The following is a 21,767-nucleotide window of genomic DNA, read 5'->3' on the forward strand; positions in this document are numbered from 1 at the left end:
TCATCAGGTATGCACGCCTGCACTTTCGCTGCCTTCAGGACTGGCTGGCATCTGTTCATACCCCATCCAAGCACCATGTGCACAGACGGGTGTCAGTTCCTCTAAAAGTTCTCCTTTCTTTACAATGGTGGATTGATCCATGAACCTCCGTGCAGGTGATCCATTACACCAGACACCACCTTCCATACAAATTACCATGGACCCCTCTCTCTTGAGCTGGGGCACACGTATGTAGCACCACTTCACCCAGGACAGATTGTCAGCTCACGAATCTCGCCTGCATATCAGTTTTCTAGAGTGCTGCACGGAGAGAGATACTTGCAGATACTTCCTTCAGCACATTCAGGGTTCTGCTGTATGCATCCTCATTGACAATGTCACTACCATGTTTTATATCAATTGACAAGGCGGCCTCCATTCTCCATTCCTCTGTGCGGAGGTTGTTCACCTATGGAACTGGTGCATCCACATCATCATCAACCTAGTAGCATCATATCTTCTGGGGATCAGCATTACAAGGGTGGATGCTCTCAGCTGTCAGTTTGTGGTAGACCACAAGTGGGAGCTTAATACACTGGTGCTACAGGGTCTATTTCGATGCTGGGGGTTTCCGACAGTGGATCTTTTTGCAACACATCAGAACACCAAGTGCCCTTAATATTGCTCCAGAGCTGGGATAAGACCGGCTTCACTGGGCGATGCCTTCCTCATCACGTGGAAGGCTCGACTGTACTATGCATTCCCTCCGATCCCACTCATACCCAGGGTTATCTGGAAGATAGAGTCAGACAGTGCCACAGTGATCCTCATAGCTCCTGTGTCGGCCAGGCAAACTTGGTTTCCCTAAAGATGTCTCTTCAACCTCCTTACCTGCTTCTGACTCACCCAGATCTCTCTCAGAATGCAGGCTCCCTTCTCCAACCCCAACAAGAAACATTACCACTGACGGCTTGATTTCTGTCTGGTTCTCAGAGGCAGAGAAAACATGCTCACAACAGGTAAATAGTTTCCTGCTTCAGTGTAGACAACAGAGCACCCATAATACTTACATCTACAAGTGGAAGCATTTTACAGCATGGTGTAACACCATTGGTGCTCAACCAACTTCCACTCCTCTTCATATAATCTTGGACTGCATCATGCATCTGAAATGACAAGGTCTATCGGTTTCCTCCCTCAGAGTACACTTCGCTGAGCTGGTAGCTTTTCACCCTCCAATCAACTGTTTCTCCTTATTTGCCCACCTGAATTCTAGAAGGTTTTTAGGGGATTGCAAAACCTGAATCCACCTCCCATGTGGAAATTAGATTTCGTACTCAACACGCTAACTAGATCACTGTTTGAGTTCTTGGCCAAGTGCCCATTTTCTTTATTAACAGGAAAAACACTGTTCTTAATAGCCATCACAGCCGCAAGACAAGTCAGTGAAATTGCTGCTCTGATAGCACACTGCCCTATGCTGTATTCCACAAGGACAGGATGGTAATCTGACCCCATCCCTATTTCCTGCCGAAAGTCTGCTTGGAATTCCATATCAATGAGTATCAACCTACCTACCTTCTACCTGAAGTGTCATGCCTTCTATGAAGAGGTTGCTTTGCACTCCCTTGACGTTCAGGGGGGTGCTGTCATTCTATATTGACTCTACACAGCCTTTCTGAAAATCACACACCCTATTCTTCCTGTTAGCAGACCATTCTCAGGGAACACCACTATCGTTGCAATGCATCTCCAAATAAATATTATTCTGCATTGCCTGATGTTACTCTGTGTGAAACAGGCCACTTCCTATGCCTCCCAGGGCACACTCCACCCGGGCCATAGCTACGTCAGTTGCCTTCTTGAAGGAAGTCCATCTTAAAGACATCTGTTCTGCAGCCACATGGTCATCTAACCAAACCTTCATGAGGCATCATACAACCTCTTCACAATTGGGAGGCAAGGTCAGCTGTGGCTAGCGCAGTACTGTCATCTGTTCAGAATACATAATCTGAAACGTACCTACCATATTGTGGGTATAGCTATGTAGTCACCAACAGTGTACCACCCACAGGGACATCACTCAAAGAAAAAAAGGAAGTTACTTACCTTTTGCAGTAACGACGGTTCTTTGAGATGTGTCCCTGTGGGTGCTTCACGACCCACCCTTCCTCCCCTCTTCTTTAGATCAATTTCACGCAAGCAGGCGTATACAGAGAAACCGAGGGGAGTCGGGCTGTGTGTACAAATTCCAAAGATGTGAACGGCACACACTGTTTGCCAGGCATGCACGACCCAACCAGATACTTCTGGAAAAGTCTCTGATCTGCAGCGCCAGGACGAGCCTGATACCAACAGAGGAGCACCCACGGGGACATACATCTTGAAGAACCGTTGTTACTGCACAAGGTGAGTAACTTGCTTTTATTGTTTATGGTATTACTGATCCATATGTTGGTTACCTCTGTTCAGGATAATTATATGCTTCTGTGAATTGGAAGACTTCTGTATTATGATTCAAACCCTTTTAAAAAAAAAGGAATACTTAAAATTATGCTAGGAAAACATAGAAATAATATTTTGAACTAGTGGGGTAAAATAAAAAAATCATCTGGAGTAGAGTTGCAATTAGATCCTGTTACTTTAAAATTAATAGCTTCAGGGGGTAGCTGAGTTAGTCTGTAACAAGAAAAACTTAAAAAACAACAAATAGTTTAGTAGCGTCTTAAAGACTAACAAAACATGCAGATGGTATCATGATCATTTAAAATTAATATTACAGTGTGTTCATTTTTTACAAAAGAAAGTTTAAATATAAAGAACTTAAACTTGTAGTTTAAAAACTTTGGCAAGGTGTGTAAATATTTAGTTAAGGCTTCCACATCACTGTAACTTTGCTCTGTTACCCTGATAATTCAGATCTCTTCTTTTTCTCCCTTTTCTCCCCCTCATGACAAACATTTTAACTAGAGCAGGTCAGTCAGCACAATAAGAACTCTACCTCCTGAAAATAATCAAGACAATGTCAAATTGGAGATTGTATACCTTCAAAAGACAGGTGTTAGTTCTTTTTAGAGTGACTCAGTATTTTCCCACTGATGGCTAGTGCACAGACTGGTACAACCTAAAGATAAACCTTCTTTAAGTAGTGCGTGTTAGGGTTGGTCAATACTGTAAGTTCCCAGGCGATCTAAGATACGCAATTTGAGTTATGTTAGTTGTGTAACTCAAGTCACCATAGTTCAGATCTATTTACCACGGGGTCCACACCAAACTAGGTCGACAGGAGAAACTCTCCCATCGACTCCCATTACTCAGGGTTATAACTTTTATTTGTGTTTTGGAAAGTCTGATGACTTACTTAATTCCTCTTAGTCGACACTACAGGTGGAAGCAGAATGCTTCCTAGCTTGGGAAGACAGATGTGCACAAGTTCTGCTTGTGCTAGAATCTTTAAAACAGCAGCATAGCTTCTGGTATCCCAGGCAGTGGCTTGGACTGCCTGCCCAAATATACGTAGTGTGTCTGGGTGGTAAAACTGTGCTCCAGTCTTTTTTAATTAGGACTCTTCCCACCACCTGAGTTTACAGCATTACTTATCAGGCTACTTATAAGTGAGAATATGCTTAGTAGTTCGAAGAAGGAAGTTGGTTACCTATAACTGGAGTTCTTCAAGATGATTCTGCATATTCACATTTTCTGCCTACCTTCATAGTTTTCTCAGAGTCCTTTCGTGGTTTTTCTGTGTCAGCAGTGGAAGGAATTGCTGCAGTAGAAAACTGTGTCCTTTTTTAATAGCCTCTCCCTCAAAACATTTGCGAATGCTGCCATTCAGAAATGAGGTAGGGGATTCCACAGCTAATAGATGACATGAGGGATCACACAAGTGTGCTAAATAAGAAGAATGCCCATGTGATCTTCTCAGCAATGATTCCAGTTCTGTGAGGGAAGGAAGACAGAAGGCAGAAGATTCTGGGTGGCTATTGTCTAGAAAAGTAGTGGGAAGTGAAGAGTTTTGGTTTTGTGAAGCACTTTTCATGGGCAGAGGGGACTATAGTTGGGAAGGCCTCTTCCTCAGTAGGAAGGAAGCCGAATTCCTGAGAGGCATGATAGCTAGAGTAGTGAAGAGAGTATTAAACTAATCCTAGAAGGGGAAGGTGCAAAGAGCAAGTATTCAAACACTCATTTAATACAAAATCAAGATGTTGAGAAGAAAAATTAGTCAAGAAACTAAAGGTGATTCTTTGAGCAGTGTCCCTATGAATGTGTGTAGGTTTATCTGCACCCCTTTACCTGGGATCAGGAAATCTTAGGTAGCAGTATCTGTTCAGCCCACACATGCTTTCTTCCTTCATTTGTGATCTGCCCCCAGGCAATCAAGCATGTTGTGGGTGAACTCTCTATAGTTTCTTCTCAGCTGGCCTTGGCCTGGATCTGAATGAGCAATTATCCCTTCATGATCTGGGTCATCAGCACTCATAGTGGTTTTTTGTTTCTTTTATTCTCCAAAGCTGTTGTTTCCTTTTCTCCTCATTAGGAGAAAGAATGAAAGATCTTTAGTTATGTTTCCCACTTTTATGCATTCTTCGTTGCTGGTGGATTATAGCCTTTTCCACAGGTGCATGCCAAGCTTTTCTTGTTTCAGGAGGTACTTTTCCTGCAAGGAGTTGATTCCTGTGATAGACCTACATTTTTGCTTTGTCCAGTGCCTGGGAGAGTTCCATACCTTCAGAAGTGTTCTCTGCCACCAGCTGAAGCCAAGGTCTTGCAAGAACTGGGAGTTAAAGTTAGGACTCCTCTTTCTGGAGATGGTACTTCACCCTTCAGAGGACTAGTGTCAATCCTGAATCATCTTCAGAGCCTTCAACTTGAAAGGGGTAGAGTCACAGAAGAAACCAGCAGATTTCCCCACAAAAAGGCATAAGAAAAGGACTCCATGGTCCCAAACGGAGTCATTGGCCAACAAGAGGGTTTCCACAGTACGACCACCTTGGCACTGGCATCACCGAAGCATGGTACTCAGAAACCTACGGGTGCTTCCACAATGAGTGCTGACTGGAGATGTCAGGGCATCTACATACCACCCTTTAAGGCAGCCATTACTCTCCTCTCCCCCTCCTCCCCCCAAGGCAACAACAAATTACTGTACTGCCTCTAAAGGAGTGGCTCCGAGAGAACCTTCAGTCTAGGGAATATTCACCACAATACCCTGTTTAGTACCAACTTGTGACAAATCTGACAGTGACCAGGAGGAACCATCTTGTTAGTCTTTAAAGTGCTACATAGTCCTGTATTTTGTTTGAGCTACACCAGACTAACATGGCTACATTTCTATCACCGGGAGGATGTTATTTCTCTGGCTTCTCATCATGGCCTACTGTCACAATATAAGGGACCTCGTCAATTTCATCCAACTAACCCACGATTGTAATATGGTATGGCCCCCTTTGGTAATACCACCACCTGTATCTCCCTATGGGCTGTGTTGGGGATCCCTGGGCGACATACGGATCCCATACTTTGCGTGTGTATAGTGTCTTTCAGAAAGAGCCTGCCAAATCATCTCCTACAGTGTCATTGTCCAGAGCCCCCAAACCAGAAGTGGAGGAAATGTTTGAGGAATTGGAAGAAAGGCTCAAAAGGGAAGTTACCTCTCCATCAAACTTAATTGTCTTTTGTTGTCTGAGGCTATAATGTTCCCCTTTACCGCCAGTTGATGATTTCACAGTTTCCCAAGACCTTACTCAGAGTGTTGCCAGTGAACTGCAGGTTCCCCTACAGGAGGTTACAGATACACATCACAAACTCAAACATTCTTGCTAAGAATTGCTCTGCCAATTAATAAGACTATTCTAGATCGTGCCATCCTCATCTGTCAGAAGACACTTTCACCTTACCACCTAGCAAGAGAGCAATACTACATCCCTCCCAAAAAGACAGACAGCCTCTTTTAGTATCTGCAACCCAGCACTGTTGTAGTGGACGTGGTTAATGCACAAGGCATGCAACATCATGCCAAGTCAACCCCATACTGTTGGGCCTGGAAAAGTTTAGATCAGTTTGGGAGGAAGGCATAGCATCAGTGACATTGTGATTTAGAGTCACAAACTACCAAGCCATCATGGCCAAATATGATGTTATTAATTATGGCAAATGCAGTGCATTTCTGGAACATTTAAAAGAGATGCAGAAGGAGCAGTTTCTGACCATTGTCAGACAGGGTCACTTTGTAGCCAGAGTGGTGCAACTGATACGGCGGCCTGCTCAGTGTTTATGGCAATGGTAATGAGACTTCTTGGTTACTCCTTTCCTAGTTGCTCAAAGAATTGCAGATAATGGTGGAAGATCTTCTGTGAGACGGGCCCAAGCTCTTCACAAAGAAGACAGACTCTTCTCTTCACACCTTAAAGAATTCCTAGGCCACGTATGCTCCCTAGGAATCTATTCTATGGGATGGAAGAGGAGATACATTTCTTAGCCACAGCACAGGTCTTGATCTCCTCAATACCTACTATCTCAACACTATTACAAGCTGCAACACCAGAGACCCAGGGTTCAGAAGTGGAAGCTGTGTCAGGTTCCCCTTGGGGTGCCACTTGGAACTGTGGTACCACTGAGGCTTCTGACCCAGCAGCTTTAGCTTCCTCTCATTGTGCTGCTGCAGACCCAATCCTAGTCCTACAATTACACAAGCATTCACACAGCTAGAGAGACACACAACTGTAGTTACATGAAGGCTCTCTGTCTTGATGCTGTACAAATCAATAGTAAAAAGGCCAAAGCCAGGATAGCTCACCTGGCACGTGCATGCGCACATGGAGCATAAACCCAAATTATTCCATCTTGTGCTGTAGTGCAATCCTCTGTATCAATGTTTTGGAGTTAAGGGACATCAGGAGCTGTGGGCACATGGAATCACAGCCAGCAGTGAAAGCGATTGCAACCAGTGGGAGCAGCAGGGGGTGGTGCCTGCAGGGAGCACTTCCCTGAAGTATACGGAGCTGTGGGGAGCTACCTGCACCTCCCTGGAAGCTGTGTAAGGTAGGTGACCCAATCCCCTGACCCATCCTGCACCTGTCTTCTCACCGGACATAAGATCAGATATACTGGGTCACACCAAAGGTCCATCTAGCCCAGTATCCTGTCTGCCAACAGTGGACAATGCCAGATGTCCCAGAGGGAGGGAATACAATAGGTAATCGTCATGTAATAGCTCTCCTGACACCCATTTCCAGACAAACAGAGGCTAGGGACACCATTCCTACCCATCCTGGCTAATAGCCATTGATTGACCTAACCTCCATGAATCTATTTACCTCTTTTTAAAACCCTGTTAAAGTCCTAGTCTTTACCACATCCTCTGGCAAAGAGTTCCATAGGTTCACTGCGCTGTGTGAAGAAAAACTTCCTTTTGTTTGTTTTAAACCTTCTGCCTATTCATGTCATTTGGTGACCCCTAGATCTTATATTGTGGGAATAAGTAAATAACTTTTCATTATTCACTTTTTCCACACCAGTCATGATTTTATAGACCTCTATAAAATATCCCCTCTTAGTCTCCTCTTTTCTAAGTTGAAAAGTCCAAGTCTTTTTTTGTTGCCCTTTTCTGAACCTTTTCCAATGCCAATATATCTTTTTTTGAGATGAAGTGACCACATCTGTATGTAGTATACAAGTTGTAGGCGTATCATGGTTTTATATAGAGGCAATAAGATATTCTCTCTCTTATTCTCTAACCCTTTTTTAATGATTCCTAACAGTCTGTTTGCTTTTGGACTGCTGTTTGCTTTTTGGACTGCTGTTGCACACTGAGTGGATGTTTTCAGAAAACTATCCACAATGACTCCAAGATCTCTCTCTTGAGTAGTTGTAGCTAAATTAGTCTTCATCATATTGTATGTATATTTGGGATTATTTTTTCCAATGTACGTTACGTTACTTTTACCAACATTAAATTTCAATTGCCATTTTGTTACCCAATCATTTAGTTGGTGAGATCTTTTTGAAGCAGCTTTGGTCTTCTCAGTCTGCTTTGGTCTTAACTATCTTGAGCAGTTTGGAATCATCTGCAAATTTTACTACTTCACTGTTTATCTCTTTCTCCTGATCATTTATAAATAAGTTGAATAGGATGGGTTCCAGGATAGACCCTTGAGGGGACCCCACTAGTTACCTCTCTCAACTCTGAAAACTTGCCATTTATTCCTACCCTTTGTTTCCTGTCTTTTAACCAGTTACCAGTCCATGAAAAGACCTTCCGTCTTATCCCGTGACAACTTATTTTACTTAAGAGCCTTTGGTGAGGGGTTTTGTCAAAGTCTTTCTGGAAATCTAAGTATACTATATCCCCAGGATCCCTCTCATCCACATGCGTGATGACCCCGTCAGAGAACTATAGTATATTTGACACAGCACCCCAAACCCACTTCTGCACCCTCCCTCTCACCCAAACCCTGCACCCCCCACCCCCAGTTCGCTCCTGTACTTTACCTTCCACCCAGATCCACCACCCTCACCCCCAAATTGCTCCTGTACTTTACCTATTGCCCAGATGCCCCACCTCCATCCCATTACCTGTCCAGACCCTGCTCCCTCAACAGCAGCCCACTTACCAGAAGCCCCCTCCCAGACAACTGTCTCCCCTGGGGCCAACTTCCTGCGCTCCTCCTCCAGGGCGGACTCACCCCTCCTCAGTTAGAGGCCAGTGAGCCTAACTTCAGTACCAGGAAATTGCTAGAAATTATAGTAGAAAACAAAATTACTAGACCATAGATGAACATAGTATGTTGGGGAAGCATCAGCACACTTTTTGTAAAGGGTAGCTATATCTCACAATGTATTAAAATTATCTGTGTGTGTCAGTATGGGGTGGATAAGAACGATCTAGCCAAGTTAGCGTACTTGGCTTTTCCGAACGTTTGATAAAGTTCCTCCCAAAAGGCTGTTAAGAAAATTAAGAAAATTAAGTAGTTATGGGATGGAAAGGAAGGTTCTCTGAATGATCAGTAACTGATTAAGAAACAAAGGATATGAATAAATGGTCATTGTGTACAATGAAGAGAGGTAAGTAGTAAGTTTCCCCCAAGGATCTGCACTGGGGCCTGTACTGCTCAGCATGTTCATTAATGATTGGGAAAAGGGAATGAATAGTGAAGTGGCAAAGTTTGCAGAGAACAGTTTTTCAAGAGAGTTAAGTCCAAATCTCACTGTGAATAACTACAGGGATATCTCACAGAACTGGGTGCATAATAAACAAATGGCAAAGGAAATTTAGCACTGATAAGTGCAGAGTAATACATATTGGAAAAAATAATCCCAAGTATACATGTATAATGATAGGTTCTAAATTAGCTGTTACCACTCAGGAAATAGATCTAGTGGTTATTTTGGATAGTTCTCTGCACCCTTTTGAAAAATCCCACGGCTGTTTGTTTCATCAACACAGGGATTGCTTATGTTGAAACAGACTCTCAAAGTGCATTGTCTAGTTGCATTAAACTAGCGTATACCATAGCCCTGAGAGAGCCCCAACCAACTGTGCGGACTTACTCGACAAGGGCAGAGGCAGCCACAGCAGCATTCCTACAGGGTGTCTCATCAGAACACATCTGTAGGGCTACTATCTGGACGTCAACACATACCTTCACCCAATATTATGCTATACAGACATTTGCTGAGTCAGAGACAACATTTGGCCACACAATACTCAGCCTCACAAGCTCAGCATTTGAAGCTCCCACCACAAATACTGCTTCGTAATCACCTAAGCTGGAGCACCCATAGGGACACTCCTTGAAGAAGAAGGGAAGGTTACACACCTGTGTAGTAACTGGAGTTCTTTGAGAGAGTTGTCCCCATGGGTGTTACACCACCCACACTCCTTCCTCCTGCTTCGGAATACAGCCCGTCCGGGTCAGAGAGGGAACTGGGGGGGGAGGGGAGGGGGAGCCGTCCGCACATGCGCAGTCGCCTCCTCAGAACACACACCGGCTCCCTGCACGCCTGGCCAGACAGGGTACTGCTGTCACAAATCTCCCGCCTCAAGCTCAGCGGTGCTGAAGCACCTAAGGTGGAGCGCCCATGGGGACAACGATCTTGAAGCACTCTAGTTACTACACAGGTGAGTAACCTTACCTTCTGTATAAATTTCCCCTGTGATACTGCAAAAGCGACGAGGAGTTCTGTGGCACCTTATAGACTAACTGAAGTGTAGGAGCATGAGCTTTCGTGGGCAAAGACCCACTTCGTCAGATGCATGTAGTGGAAATTTCCAGAGGCAGGAATAAATATGTAGGCTAGGATCAGGCTGGAGATGACGAGGTACTGGCCACTATTGCAGACAGGATATAGCTGAATGTAAGCTTGTGACATTCCTAGGTGTAATCCAAACCAATGAGAGGTTGTATCGAACTTGCAATCTGGAGTGCCTCTCAGTCTTTGGTGCTGTAGCTTCCACCGGACAACTCAGAAAAAGCTGCCACCATGCAGATCACACCCTGATTATCTGTGTATAGTCACAGCCCAGCAGTTTGTCAGCCATACACCAGCCACATTCTAGTTTTCAGCAGCTTTGGTTACTACTTGTAGGGTGACCTCCAACATATTCCCAGTCCCAAATTTCCCTAAAAAATTATTCTTCTGGACAGTCCACGTGTGTTGAGTCCATTAGCCTTCTAAGTGGATCAATATACAACAGATTGCTACCCTAAATAGAGTTACCCACACAGTTAACAACGTTGGATTAGTTTTGATTAGTTAGTTTTGAAACTAACTTATGGAGTGGTTTTAAGTGAGTACACACATAATGCATCAAAGTTAGAAATAGTTACAAGAGAAATAAAGACAAAACACTTCCTAATACTAAAATTTAACAGATTAGACTTGGTTCTAGATGAAAATACTTGCCAGAGGGTCCCAGTAACATTGTTGACCAAAGTCTCATTCCAGGATTTCCTTCCAAAGGCTGTTTCTATTTTCTTTGTAAGTGAAAGAGAAGTGGATAAGGAGAGAACACTTGGGGTGGTTTTGCACCTCACTTTTAGTCAGTCACCCTTTGAAATGCTTTTTCCTGAGGGTTACCCCAAAATAAAATTCTTTCCCACTGGTGACAGAAACAAGGCAAGGCATCTCATGGTGATAGAGCTTTCATGCTGTTGTTTTCTAAGATGCAGATCTGTTTGTTCCTGCCCCTCTTCCTTGCTGAAGATTGGCCACTTGACAGGTGATTGCCCATCAGCTTTGATGATACCTGGGTAGAGGCATCAGCTTGTCCTTCGTCTTTGAGAAAATGATTTACCCACTCCCCAGACTTGTCTGGTAAACACACTTCAGTCATGATTTCATCTTACATTCATAACTTAATATATAATGTTTCTGTATTCATTTTACCATGATATTACTGACCAGCTAGTTATTACTTATGAAATGATATCCTACAAAGTATATTTTGTACATCAATTATTACAGTAGTGTGTAAGGTATAAATACAGGAGTGCATTCCATCACAGAAGTATCAGAATCAAGAATGTAAGTTATATTTATGAGTTCCTAGACTGTATCCTGGAAAGGAGTGACTGTATCCTGGAAAGGAGTCATAGTACTTCCCCATTTGTCTGTATCCGTTTCTTGTCTCTTTTCTTGTACTCAGTCTGTAAGATGCTTGGGTGAGAGACCTCTTTATTTTGTGTTAGTGCAGCACCTTGCATGATGGGGTATATATTAGGGCTCAAAGGTTCTGCTATATTATTACTTCTAAAAATAGTAAGTAGTGATAAATAACCAGTTGTACATTTGCTCCCAGTGTGCTGATGTTGGTCAGATACATATAAATAGGCAAATATCAAGTAGGACTGTGGAGATGTATATGACATTAATGATACCATTACTGAATACCCAGAAATGATGTTGAAAATTGGAAACAGTTTAGAAAATGATTAGCTGTCTGAAAAATATGCCACTTGAGTAGCATGATCTGTTTAGTTTATCCATGAAAAGCCTGAAGAAATTACTCTGTAATTTGTAAGTACCTTCATAGGTGAGACTTGGGATAGCAGACAATGCTTTAGTCTAGCAGAAAAAGATTTGAGACGTACTCGTTATAACTGAAACAGGCAAATTTAAACTAAAACCAAGATTCACATTTTTTAACAGTAAAGGTAATTAACCACTGTAATAATTTACCTCGTTATGTGGTGGATTATCATTCATGAACTGCTTAAATCAAGAGTAGAGATCTTTCTGAAAGATATACTGTTGCTCATACTATAGTTTTGGGCTCGATGTAGAAATTAAGTTGAGGGTCTTTTTCCCAGGTTATATGCTGTAGGTCAAACTAGATTATCATTGTGGTCCCTATTAAATCTGTGAACTATGGTCAGTTCCATTGGTAAAAGACTAAAAAAAAAAAACTCTTAAGAGATTAAATTAAAATTGTTGGCACTATAAAAAAGAATTTCCAAACATCCTAGAATGTTTTAAACTGAAGTCCTAATTTTCTTTCTCTTAAAATATTATGGGTTTATAGTCATTTTTAAACTATAACTTTTAATAGTATTACTAGTTATCTACAAACTTAACTCCAATCTTAATGATCTTGTCTGTGGTTATATTATATAAAGCTGTTTACTCTGAATTTTCTTTGTGAAGGAATTTGCTCTTTCCTTATTTTTTTAATTCTATTCCATCTATTCCCTTCATTCATCAACTCTAGTGAATACTCCAGTGATTACTCAGATTGGACCGCAGATGCAGGAATTAATCTGCAGCCACCAAAGAAAATACCTAAACTTAAAACCAAGAAAGCAGAGAGCAGTTCAGAGGATGAAGAAGGGATTGAAAAACAGAAGCTGAAGCAAATTAAAAAGGAAAGGAAAAAAGGGAATGAAGATAAAGATGAACTGACAACATCACCAAAGAAAAGGAAACCTAAAGAGAGAAAAAAAAAGGTTGAGTACATTTTATAATTATAGGACACTTATTCATAGTGTTACAAAAGGAAGTAAAAAGGCATGGGTAAATTTAACACGAGTTCATGCAAAACCAAAATACCTTCTAACAATTTGAGAATACATCTTAAATTTTGTTTATGTAAATATTGGCTATCATGAATGTTAATTGGCTGTTATAAGCTTTGTATGTAATGGTTTTCTTTGCCTGAGTTGTTTTTGTAGTGCTTATTTTTATTCTCTATATTTGAGGTGTTTCACCTCCTGAATGTATTGGTGTTCCTACAACCAGGAATTCAAACTTTTCTGTGACTACCACTTTATGGCCACTTTATGGAGCCCAAGAAGATAAAGAAGTGTTGCTATCAACTGCAAGTATGAAGGCCTTGCAGGAAGTAAGGATGTTAAGTAGTGGGTAACTGGCTAATCATGTACTCGATACAATTTGTATCGAGTACATGATTAGTCAATAATGGGCCCCCACTGCCGCTCTGCAGTTTAAATGTAGTAGGAGCTGGGTGCACAGGCAGCTCAGCTGCTACTACATTTAAACTGGAGACCTGCAGCAGGGTTAAGTCTGGGACCAGTCATTGTCCAACTCTGACAATGACTTCTCTAAGGGTTTTTCACCAGAGAATTCCCCTTATACAGCTCAGAGTATCTACTCTCCCAGATTCGGGAATATGCCTCCGTATTATGGCAGTCCCTGGGCACCTCCACCTCAGCTTTACCCATATTGGCAATACTGGGACAAATGGCAATTTTACTAGAAACATCAGCGGGTCTGGAAGAAACAGAGTGCAATATTCCCTCTCCAAACAAATACAGGGAGAACCACTTTCACAAGAGAATGTGACTCCTCCTGACCCAAAGGACGCTCCCACAAGTGGAGAAAGGGTGTATGGCCCCAGCTTCAATGACTTCAGACGTCACTACACATTTCCAAGACCTTTTTAAAGGTGTAGCTGCGGAATTGAACATTCCTCTCCAGGAGGTTCTGGAAAATCAACACAACCTAACAGACATACTTCACTCAGTAACACCATCAAAAATAGCATTGCCAATCAATCCAGCAAAAATGGAACCTGCAAAGACACTGTGGTAAACTCCAGTGTCAATCTCTTCTACTGCTAAGAGAACTGATAAGAAATATTATGTCCCACCCAAAGAGTCACAATTCCTTTTTTCCCCACCCAGCACCTAATTCTCTTGGTGGAGGTTGTGAAACAAAAATCCAAACAACAATACTAGTCTACTCCATCAGACCGTGAAAGCAAAAGACTCAATGCATTTGGACACAAAATATATATGTTTTCTACTTTACAATTTCACATTTCAAATTACGCCGCTTTATTGAGCAAATACAATTATAGAAATTACACCAAATGGAATGACTTTGTTGCAGACGTTCCTGAGGCTGAGGCAACAATACATAGCATTGATATCCGAAGGTCACAAAATTTCAAGAACAGCATTGCAGGCTGCCATAGACGACACTGACATGGCTGCATGTTCTACAGCAACATCAGTAGTAATGAGATGGGCATCGTGGTTTAGCTCCACTTCATTTCTCAGGAAGATTCAATCTACAGTAGATGATCTGCCCTTTGACGGCCAGAAGCTGTTTGCAGTTAACACCAGCAAAACTCTTCACTCTATGAAGGACTCCAGAGTAATGCTGCAATCTTTTGGGATCCACAACCAAGCACCAAGAAGAAGGCAATACAGATTTCTCAGATTTGTTGTAGGTCAAGACTATTACCGATACTGGGTCCTTCACTTTGGTCTTTCCACGGCCCCTCAAGTTTTCTCAAAGATGTTAGCCATGGTCACAGCTTTTCTGAGAAGACAAAACGTCATCATCTTTCCCTGCCTCGATGACTGTTTAATCACACATCAACAAACTATAGCTATGACAACCACTACCAGAGAATGCTTTTTCCCATTTGGCCTACTTATCAATGTATACAAGTCTACCATACAACCCGCACAAAAGATAGAATTTATCAGAGCACTTCTAGTTTCAGTTACAGCAAGAGCCTGCCAGCTATCACAAAGATTCAAGGCACTATGCGACCTTACTTGGGAGGTCAAGCATACTCCCTTTTCCACAGCCCGCACGTGCCTCCCAATTACTGGTGCACATGGCAGCTACAACCTTTGTAATCCTATTTGCGAGGCTACATATGTGCCGTCTACAGCATTGGCTCGCAACGACCTACATTTTAAACCAACCATGAGGCATGTCTCACTTCCTCTGCCAGTTCTACAACCTCTCAACTGGTGGACTTCTCCAACCAACCTACTTGCCAGCATACCCTTCCACCTTCCGGATCTGTCTGTAACAATAATGATGGATGCATCGCTTCTGGGTTGGGGTGCCCATTGTGGCACAATGACAATACAGGGCAGATGGCCCCAACTGGAGAGGCACCTTCATATCAAAATCCTGGAGCTCAGGGCCATTTGCAAGGCATGCTCTCACTTCCTCCCTTTGATAAAGGGCAAAACCATTTGTGTCCTCACGGACAACACACCCCTTGTTTTACATCAGTCGATAGGGGAGTGCCCGATGATGCTCACTATGTGCAGAAGCAATCAGATTTTGGAACAGGAACCACATACTCCAACCACCACATATATACCAGGACAGAAGAATGTGAGGGCCGACAAACTGAGCAGACATTTCTCAGAGCAACATGAGTGAGAAATCCTCTGTTTTTTGCAAGTGGGGAGTTTCAATAATAGACCTTTTTGCAACAGTACTCAACCACAAATGCCACAGATTCTGCTCCTGGGCAGGGCAAGAGGTCAGAGGGGGATGCCTTCACTATTCACTTGACAGCTCCCCTACTTTATGCCTTTCCATCAATCCCCCTACTCTCTAGGGTGATCAACAAGATTCAGTTGAATCAGGCCACAGTAATTCTAATAGCCCCCACCTGGCCGAGACAACCCTGGTTCTCTTACCTGCACTACCATTCAATAGATCAACCGATCCCCCTCCCTCCTAACGCAGCATCATGGCAAGACATGCCATCTGAATATCAAACTCTGAAATGCACAGCATGGCTTCTCCATGGTTCCAAAAATGAGGAATTTACCTGTTAGTCTTCGAGTGCTTGCTTATGTCCATTCCACTTAGGGTGTGCACGCTATGTGCACAGGTTTTGGAAGCCTTAGCAGTACCTGTTGGGCCAGCCAAGGAGCCCCCTGGAATGGCACTGGTATAACCATGCATATATTCCTCTGCTGGTCCCCCCCCACCCTCTCAGTTCTTTCTTACCACTTGTGTTGGTTGCTGGAATACTTGGCTTGCAATCGCAAGTGTGCCCTTAGCACTCTTGTCTCGTGTAAATAGTTCTTTAGTGTTATTGAGGTTTTTGTTAGAATAGTTAGTAGATAGTACATTCCCATTGTTCCCCCACCATGGGGGTTATGCTGGGACCCCAGGGCTTCAAACCCTGCCTGCAGTGCTCAAAGTGTATGGCCTGCGGTTACCCATACAAAGAGTGCCTAAAGTGCCTGGGAAAAGGCCACTTGACGAACTCTTGCAAGATCTTTAAGTCCTGTAAGCCGAGGACTTGGAGAGAACGGGATTCTATACTCAAGTTACTCCTAATAGAGTCGGAACTCCAATCACTGGCACTGGAGTCAGCACCGTTGGTGAGGAGCGCACCAGGGTCGATCCAGGATGATGGATATACGTCAAAGCACTCTTCGGCATTGGAGCACTGGCCAGTGCCAAGGCACCGATCCCAGTCCCTGGCACTGAGTGCATATAAGAAGGCGCGAAGAGGCAGATCACCCTCGAGACAGGACCAAGGGGTATGTCCGCTATGGGGACATGCTGTGGCTTCATCTCTGGCATGCCATAGGTGCAGGCCGAGCCCGGCAACCCAGACCTGTCCGTGGAGGAGGTCTCACAGCCGTAAATGCCAAAAACGTTTGTCAGCCCGGGAGTTAATTGAACTCACATCTTTCCTGAGGCCAGCACCCCACAGCATGGAGGCTCATGCAGGCCGAGAACACCAGGGGTTGGGATGGCCCCGGCATTGCCTTCGGTGCTGCCTCCTTTGTCACCGGGATGTGAATCTTGTCCAGCACTGACTGCAATGACGACACCGGCCCCACCAGTTCAGGATCTGGTGCGGATCAGAATAACTGCCCTTCCAGTGCCACCAAAGCTGCATCTCCCAGTACTGGAGACCTCGTCTATGCCCCTGCTGGTGCCGCCACCACCACACTGGGACAAACAGTCAGCTCTGGCGCAACACAGCCAGTACCATGAGCATCCGTACCATGAGCATCCGTCGTCTGCAGCACCACCCTGGTCCGCAGCAGAGTACTCCTCCAAGTCGAATTTGGAATCCTTGTCTTCTGGGACCTCTTCACATTGCTCTGCCAAGTCACGGAGGTCAAGGTCCATGCACAGATCAAGGTCTCGGCATCGGTCCTGTTCATGGCACTGACCAAGGAGGGTCAGTCCAACTACGGTGCTGTCATGGCCCCCACAATTGCAGATGCCGACTCATTGGCCCTTTTGGACCCCATTGGGGTACCACCAAGCCCAGGGCCAAGGCCCCTCAAGTTTGGGATGGTTGTGGCCTCATCGTACTTGTGCAATAGGGCTACCCTCTTGGCTACCCCACTTATGAATCGGGTGAGGGCTCTGCATGCCCATTTCAGCATCCACCTTTGGTGGGCTCTACCTAAGTGCAGCTCACTCAACCTGTGCTAGTTGTGCCCCTAGAAAGGTGACCTCAATGGAAGGACTCTCATCTTTGTTACTGGACAAAGCCTTGGCAGACCCGTCCCTGGCCATGGACATGCAATCGCATCAGGAACTCCTCAGGCGGTTAGTCCGGAACTTGGGGGTGCAGGCCAAGGAGGTCAAGGAGGATTCAGATCCAGTGATAGGCATCCTTACAGTGGATGCCCCAATGAGGATTGCTCTCCCTCTCAATAAAACAGTTGCAAAAATCACAAAAAGCCTTTGGCAGATCCCAGCCTCCATGCCACCGACCCAAAAAGGGGTTAAAAGGTGGTGTTTTGTGCCACAGGCCAGGCATGAACATCTTTTCACCCACCTGCCCCTTGGCTCAGTGGCGGTGCAAGCCGCCTGCCAAAAGGAGAGGCAGGGACAACTGGGCCACCCCTAATAGTAAGAAGCCCAAAAAACTCAATCTCTTAGGGCAAAAGGCTTATGAGGTGGCCAGTCTGCAGCTGAGAATTGTGAACCAACAAGCAATGCTCAGCAGATACGCATACAACTCTTGGGTGGCCGTTTATAAGTTTAAATCCCAGCTCCCTCAAGGGTCCCAACAAGAATTTGTGGCGCTGACAGAGGAGGGAAAGGTGGTTTTGAGGATGGCCCTTCAGGCTGCCCTGGATGCAGCAGACTCGGCAGCACAGTCAGTGGCCACGGGCATAGTTATGCACAGAAGCTCATGGTTTCAAGTCTCTGGTATTCCTCCTGAAGTCCAGACAATGCTCCAGGATCTGCCCTTCAAGGGGTCAGGACTCTTTTCAGAGCACACTGATAGCAAGTTGTACAGTCTTCAGGATTCTAGGGCGATGCCGAAGTCCCTGGATATTCATACCCCCGCCCAGCAGTGTTGCTTGCTGAACCCGAGGTCACAGAGGGGGTACCAAAAAGGCCTCAGGTTTGACAGCAGATGGAGGAGTAGGGGGAATAACGCCAGGGGCCCTAAGAGGCTCCCTTGATTAGCCTCTAACCAAAACCAAGGACCCCCTAATAAGTCCTAGGGCCTGAGGTTGGGCTTTTGAAGGTGCGCCTGAGGACGGACTACCAGCCCCAGTGCTAGATTGCCCCTTCTCACATAGGCTGTTCTCTCTCTGTCTTGTTTGGTGTTCCATCACTTTGGACCGCTGGGTCCTCAACATGGTGCAGAGGGGCTATTCTATCTCATTCCTCTCCTTTCCTCCTTCCTTCCCTGTCCCTCTTCAGGGATCCCTCTCATGAGTACTTATTTCTTCAGGAGGTCTCTTTGCTCCTGTCTTTGGGGGCTGTAGAAGAGGTTCTCCTCGCATTCAGGAGCAAGGTTTTTATTCTCGTTACTTTCTCATCCCGAAATCCAAAGGGGTCCTTCGCCCCATCCTAGACCTCAGAGGGCTCAGAATGCTTTCAAAAGTAATTCAAGGCTCAGGATGGTGACGTTAGCCTCCATCATTCCATCTCTCAATCTAGGAGACTGGTACGCCACCCTCGATTTGAAGGATGCGTGCTTCCACATTTCAGTTATCCCAAGCTGAGACTATTTTGGCTGTGGGATCTTCTCCATTTGTTGCCAGCTGCCCCCCACTCCAGTATGACTTCCCATCTGCCTGTAAATGCTGTCTTAGAACCAGGGACAAATATTACACTGGGATCCATATTGTGCTTGGTGGTCTGAATGTTGACTTATTGAGCAAGATAGACAAAGACTGCTCCTCGTTGGTTCAGGAGATCCTTTTAAAGAATGGCAAAGATTTTTCATATAGGTATCTCAAAACAATGTGAATAACTGAGACCCTTATACCAAAGACTATGAACTACATGCTGCTTCTAAAAGAAGGAGGGTTAGCCTTTATCTTCCTTGAAGTAATATCAGCATGTCTTGCTCTGATACAGGCAGTCCCCGACTTACACGGATCCGACTTCGGAGCCGCACTTACGAACGGGACTTTTCTCGCCCTGGAGCTCACGGGCGGCGCATCGCTGCCCGTGTCCTCCGGGGCGAGAAAAGCTTCTCCCGGTCTTCCTGGTCTGCTGGGGGGGGGTCCAGCAAAGCCGCTAGACCCCCCCAGCAGACCAGGGACACCCAAGCAAAGCCGCTGCCTAGGCGGCTTTGCTCGTTTGCCCAGGAGCAAAGCCGCCTAGGCAGCGGGACCCCCGCTGCCTAGGCGGCTTTGCTCCTGTCCCCCTGGTCTGCTGGGGGCGTCCAGCAAAGCCACTGGACCCCCCCCCCCCCCCCAGCAGACCAGGGACACCCGAGCAAAGGCGCCACCTGGCATTTCAAAGAACCATAGTTACTGTACAGTAACTAACTGAACTTAATGTGCAGCTATTATTCTGGCAACCTTTTCTTTGAGAAGCCCTAATACTGCCATACTTTTAAGTAGGCACTCAAAATTTGGCAGGAGGAGTGGCATTTGTGTCAGGGATTTTGCCATGTCCATGAAAATTTCTCCTAATTTGGTGGTAATTAGTAAAGACTTGCCTGAGCATCACATTTTAAATCTCTGAAGATCAGTCAGCAATAAAATATAGAACTTGGGAAATTTTAGTTGCTTATCTCTCATCCCTCAAAATTTTTCACATGGCTGGATTCTAATCAATTCATACTGTATGTACATTAGTCAAATATTATTTGGGTACAAAATATTATGTTCAAGTTTTATTGTTTTGATTATAAAATCTCATTTTGCTGCTGCTCTATAAAATTATCATAAACTTTTCAATAGCATTTGCAATTTGGTCATGTCATGTATTTTCCCTTATATGATAAAAATAATTTTCACAAAATTCCAGTTGAGATTTTGACAAAATGAGAATATATTTTGGGAGCAAATTGTGAATTTTGGTAAAGGCTAATTATTCTTATTAATATTTTATTTTTGTGCCCTTTCTTTAGAGGTTGACTGTAGGAGTTTTGGCAGAAAATGGCTTGACATTGGAAGAATGGTTACCTTCAGCATGGATTACAGATACTATTCCTCGTCGATGTCCATTTGTTCCACAAATGGGTGATGAGGTACTTTTTGTTTTTCTCTAGATTTTTACTTTCGATTTCATGTTTTTCAACTTTTTTACATAATTTTTTAGAAATGTATTTAATTAGTTTTCATCATTGTTTCTGAACATTTTGGATTGATTAAAACCCCCTTTACAACTTGATTTTAATCAAACTAAAATTGCTTTCTTTCAGAATGAAAGTTTCTTTGTCAGCACATTCTACGCTGCCTCTGTGCTCTTTCAAAATACTAAGTTACATTTGGGTTATCCCTTGTCTTTTCCTACATTATCGTGATGGGTTTTTCATTGCACCGCATTTCTCCTGTGCATTTGCTTGCCTCTGTTACTTCTGTACATTAAAGCTAGAATTATTTGGAATAAGCAGGAAGAATTAGAAATAATACTTTCAGCTATGAGAGAGTTGTCATCACAGAGAATTGATGGGATTATATACATGACTGTAATATTGATATAAAAGGGTACAGTTTACTCAGGAAGGACGCATGGGGGAAAAATGGAGGTGGTGTTGCCTTATATATCAAAAATGTATAAACTTGGGCTGAGGAGGAGAGGGACTTAGGAGACATATTTGTACAAAATAATTAGGTAAGGACAAAAGGGGTAAAACAAAAGGGTGATGTCATTGGAGGGGTGTAGCATAGTCTGCCTAACCAGGGAGAAGTAGCAGATGAAGGGGTTTTTTTACACAACTAACAAAATCATCCAACATATAGGATTAGGTGGTGATGGGAAACTTCAACTACCCAGACATATGTTGGGAAAATAATATAATAGGAAAAAAAAGTATCCAACATGTTCATAGAATGTATTGGAGACAATTTTTTATTTTAGAAAGTGGAGAAAATTTCTAGGGGAGAGGCTGCTCTAGATTTTATTTTGACAAATAGGGAAGAACCCATTGAGAATTGAGAACAAGCATTCTGTAAACTGCGATACCCACACGAGGAAGTGAGGAGACAGATTGACAGAGCCAGACGTGTATCCAGAAGCCTCCTGCTACGGGACAAGCCCAAGAAAGAAACCAACAGAACACCATTGGCCATCACCTACAGTCCCCAGCTAAAACCTCTCCAACGCATCATTAG

General features: G+C 44.0%; 1 protein-coding gene across 1 annotated transcript in view; it reads left to right on the forward strand.

Annotated features, from left to right (window-relative positions):
- The window catches only part of PHIP (PHIP subunit of CUL4-Ring ligase complex), a 308,497-nt gene that overhangs the window by 205,836 nt on the left and 80,894 nt on the right, over positions 1 to 21,767 (forward strand). The window contains exons 23-24 of the mRNA XM_075923789.2: positions 12,689 to 12,923; positions 20,561 to 20,680. Coding sequence (XP_075779904.2) covers positions 12,689 to 12,923; positions 20,561 to 20,680 — 355 coding nt within the window. The remainder of the gene's footprint in view (positions 1 to 12,688; positions 12,924 to 20,560; positions 20,681 to 21,767) is intronic.

Source organism: Pelodiscus sinensis, chromosome 3 (assembly GCF_052426305.1).
Source record: "Pelodiscus sinensis isolate ZL-2025 chromosome 3, ASM5242630v1, whole genome shotgun sequence".
Classification (NCBI taxonomy): Eukaryota; Metazoa; Chordata; order Testudines; family Trionychidae; genus Pelodiscus; species Pelodiscus sinensis.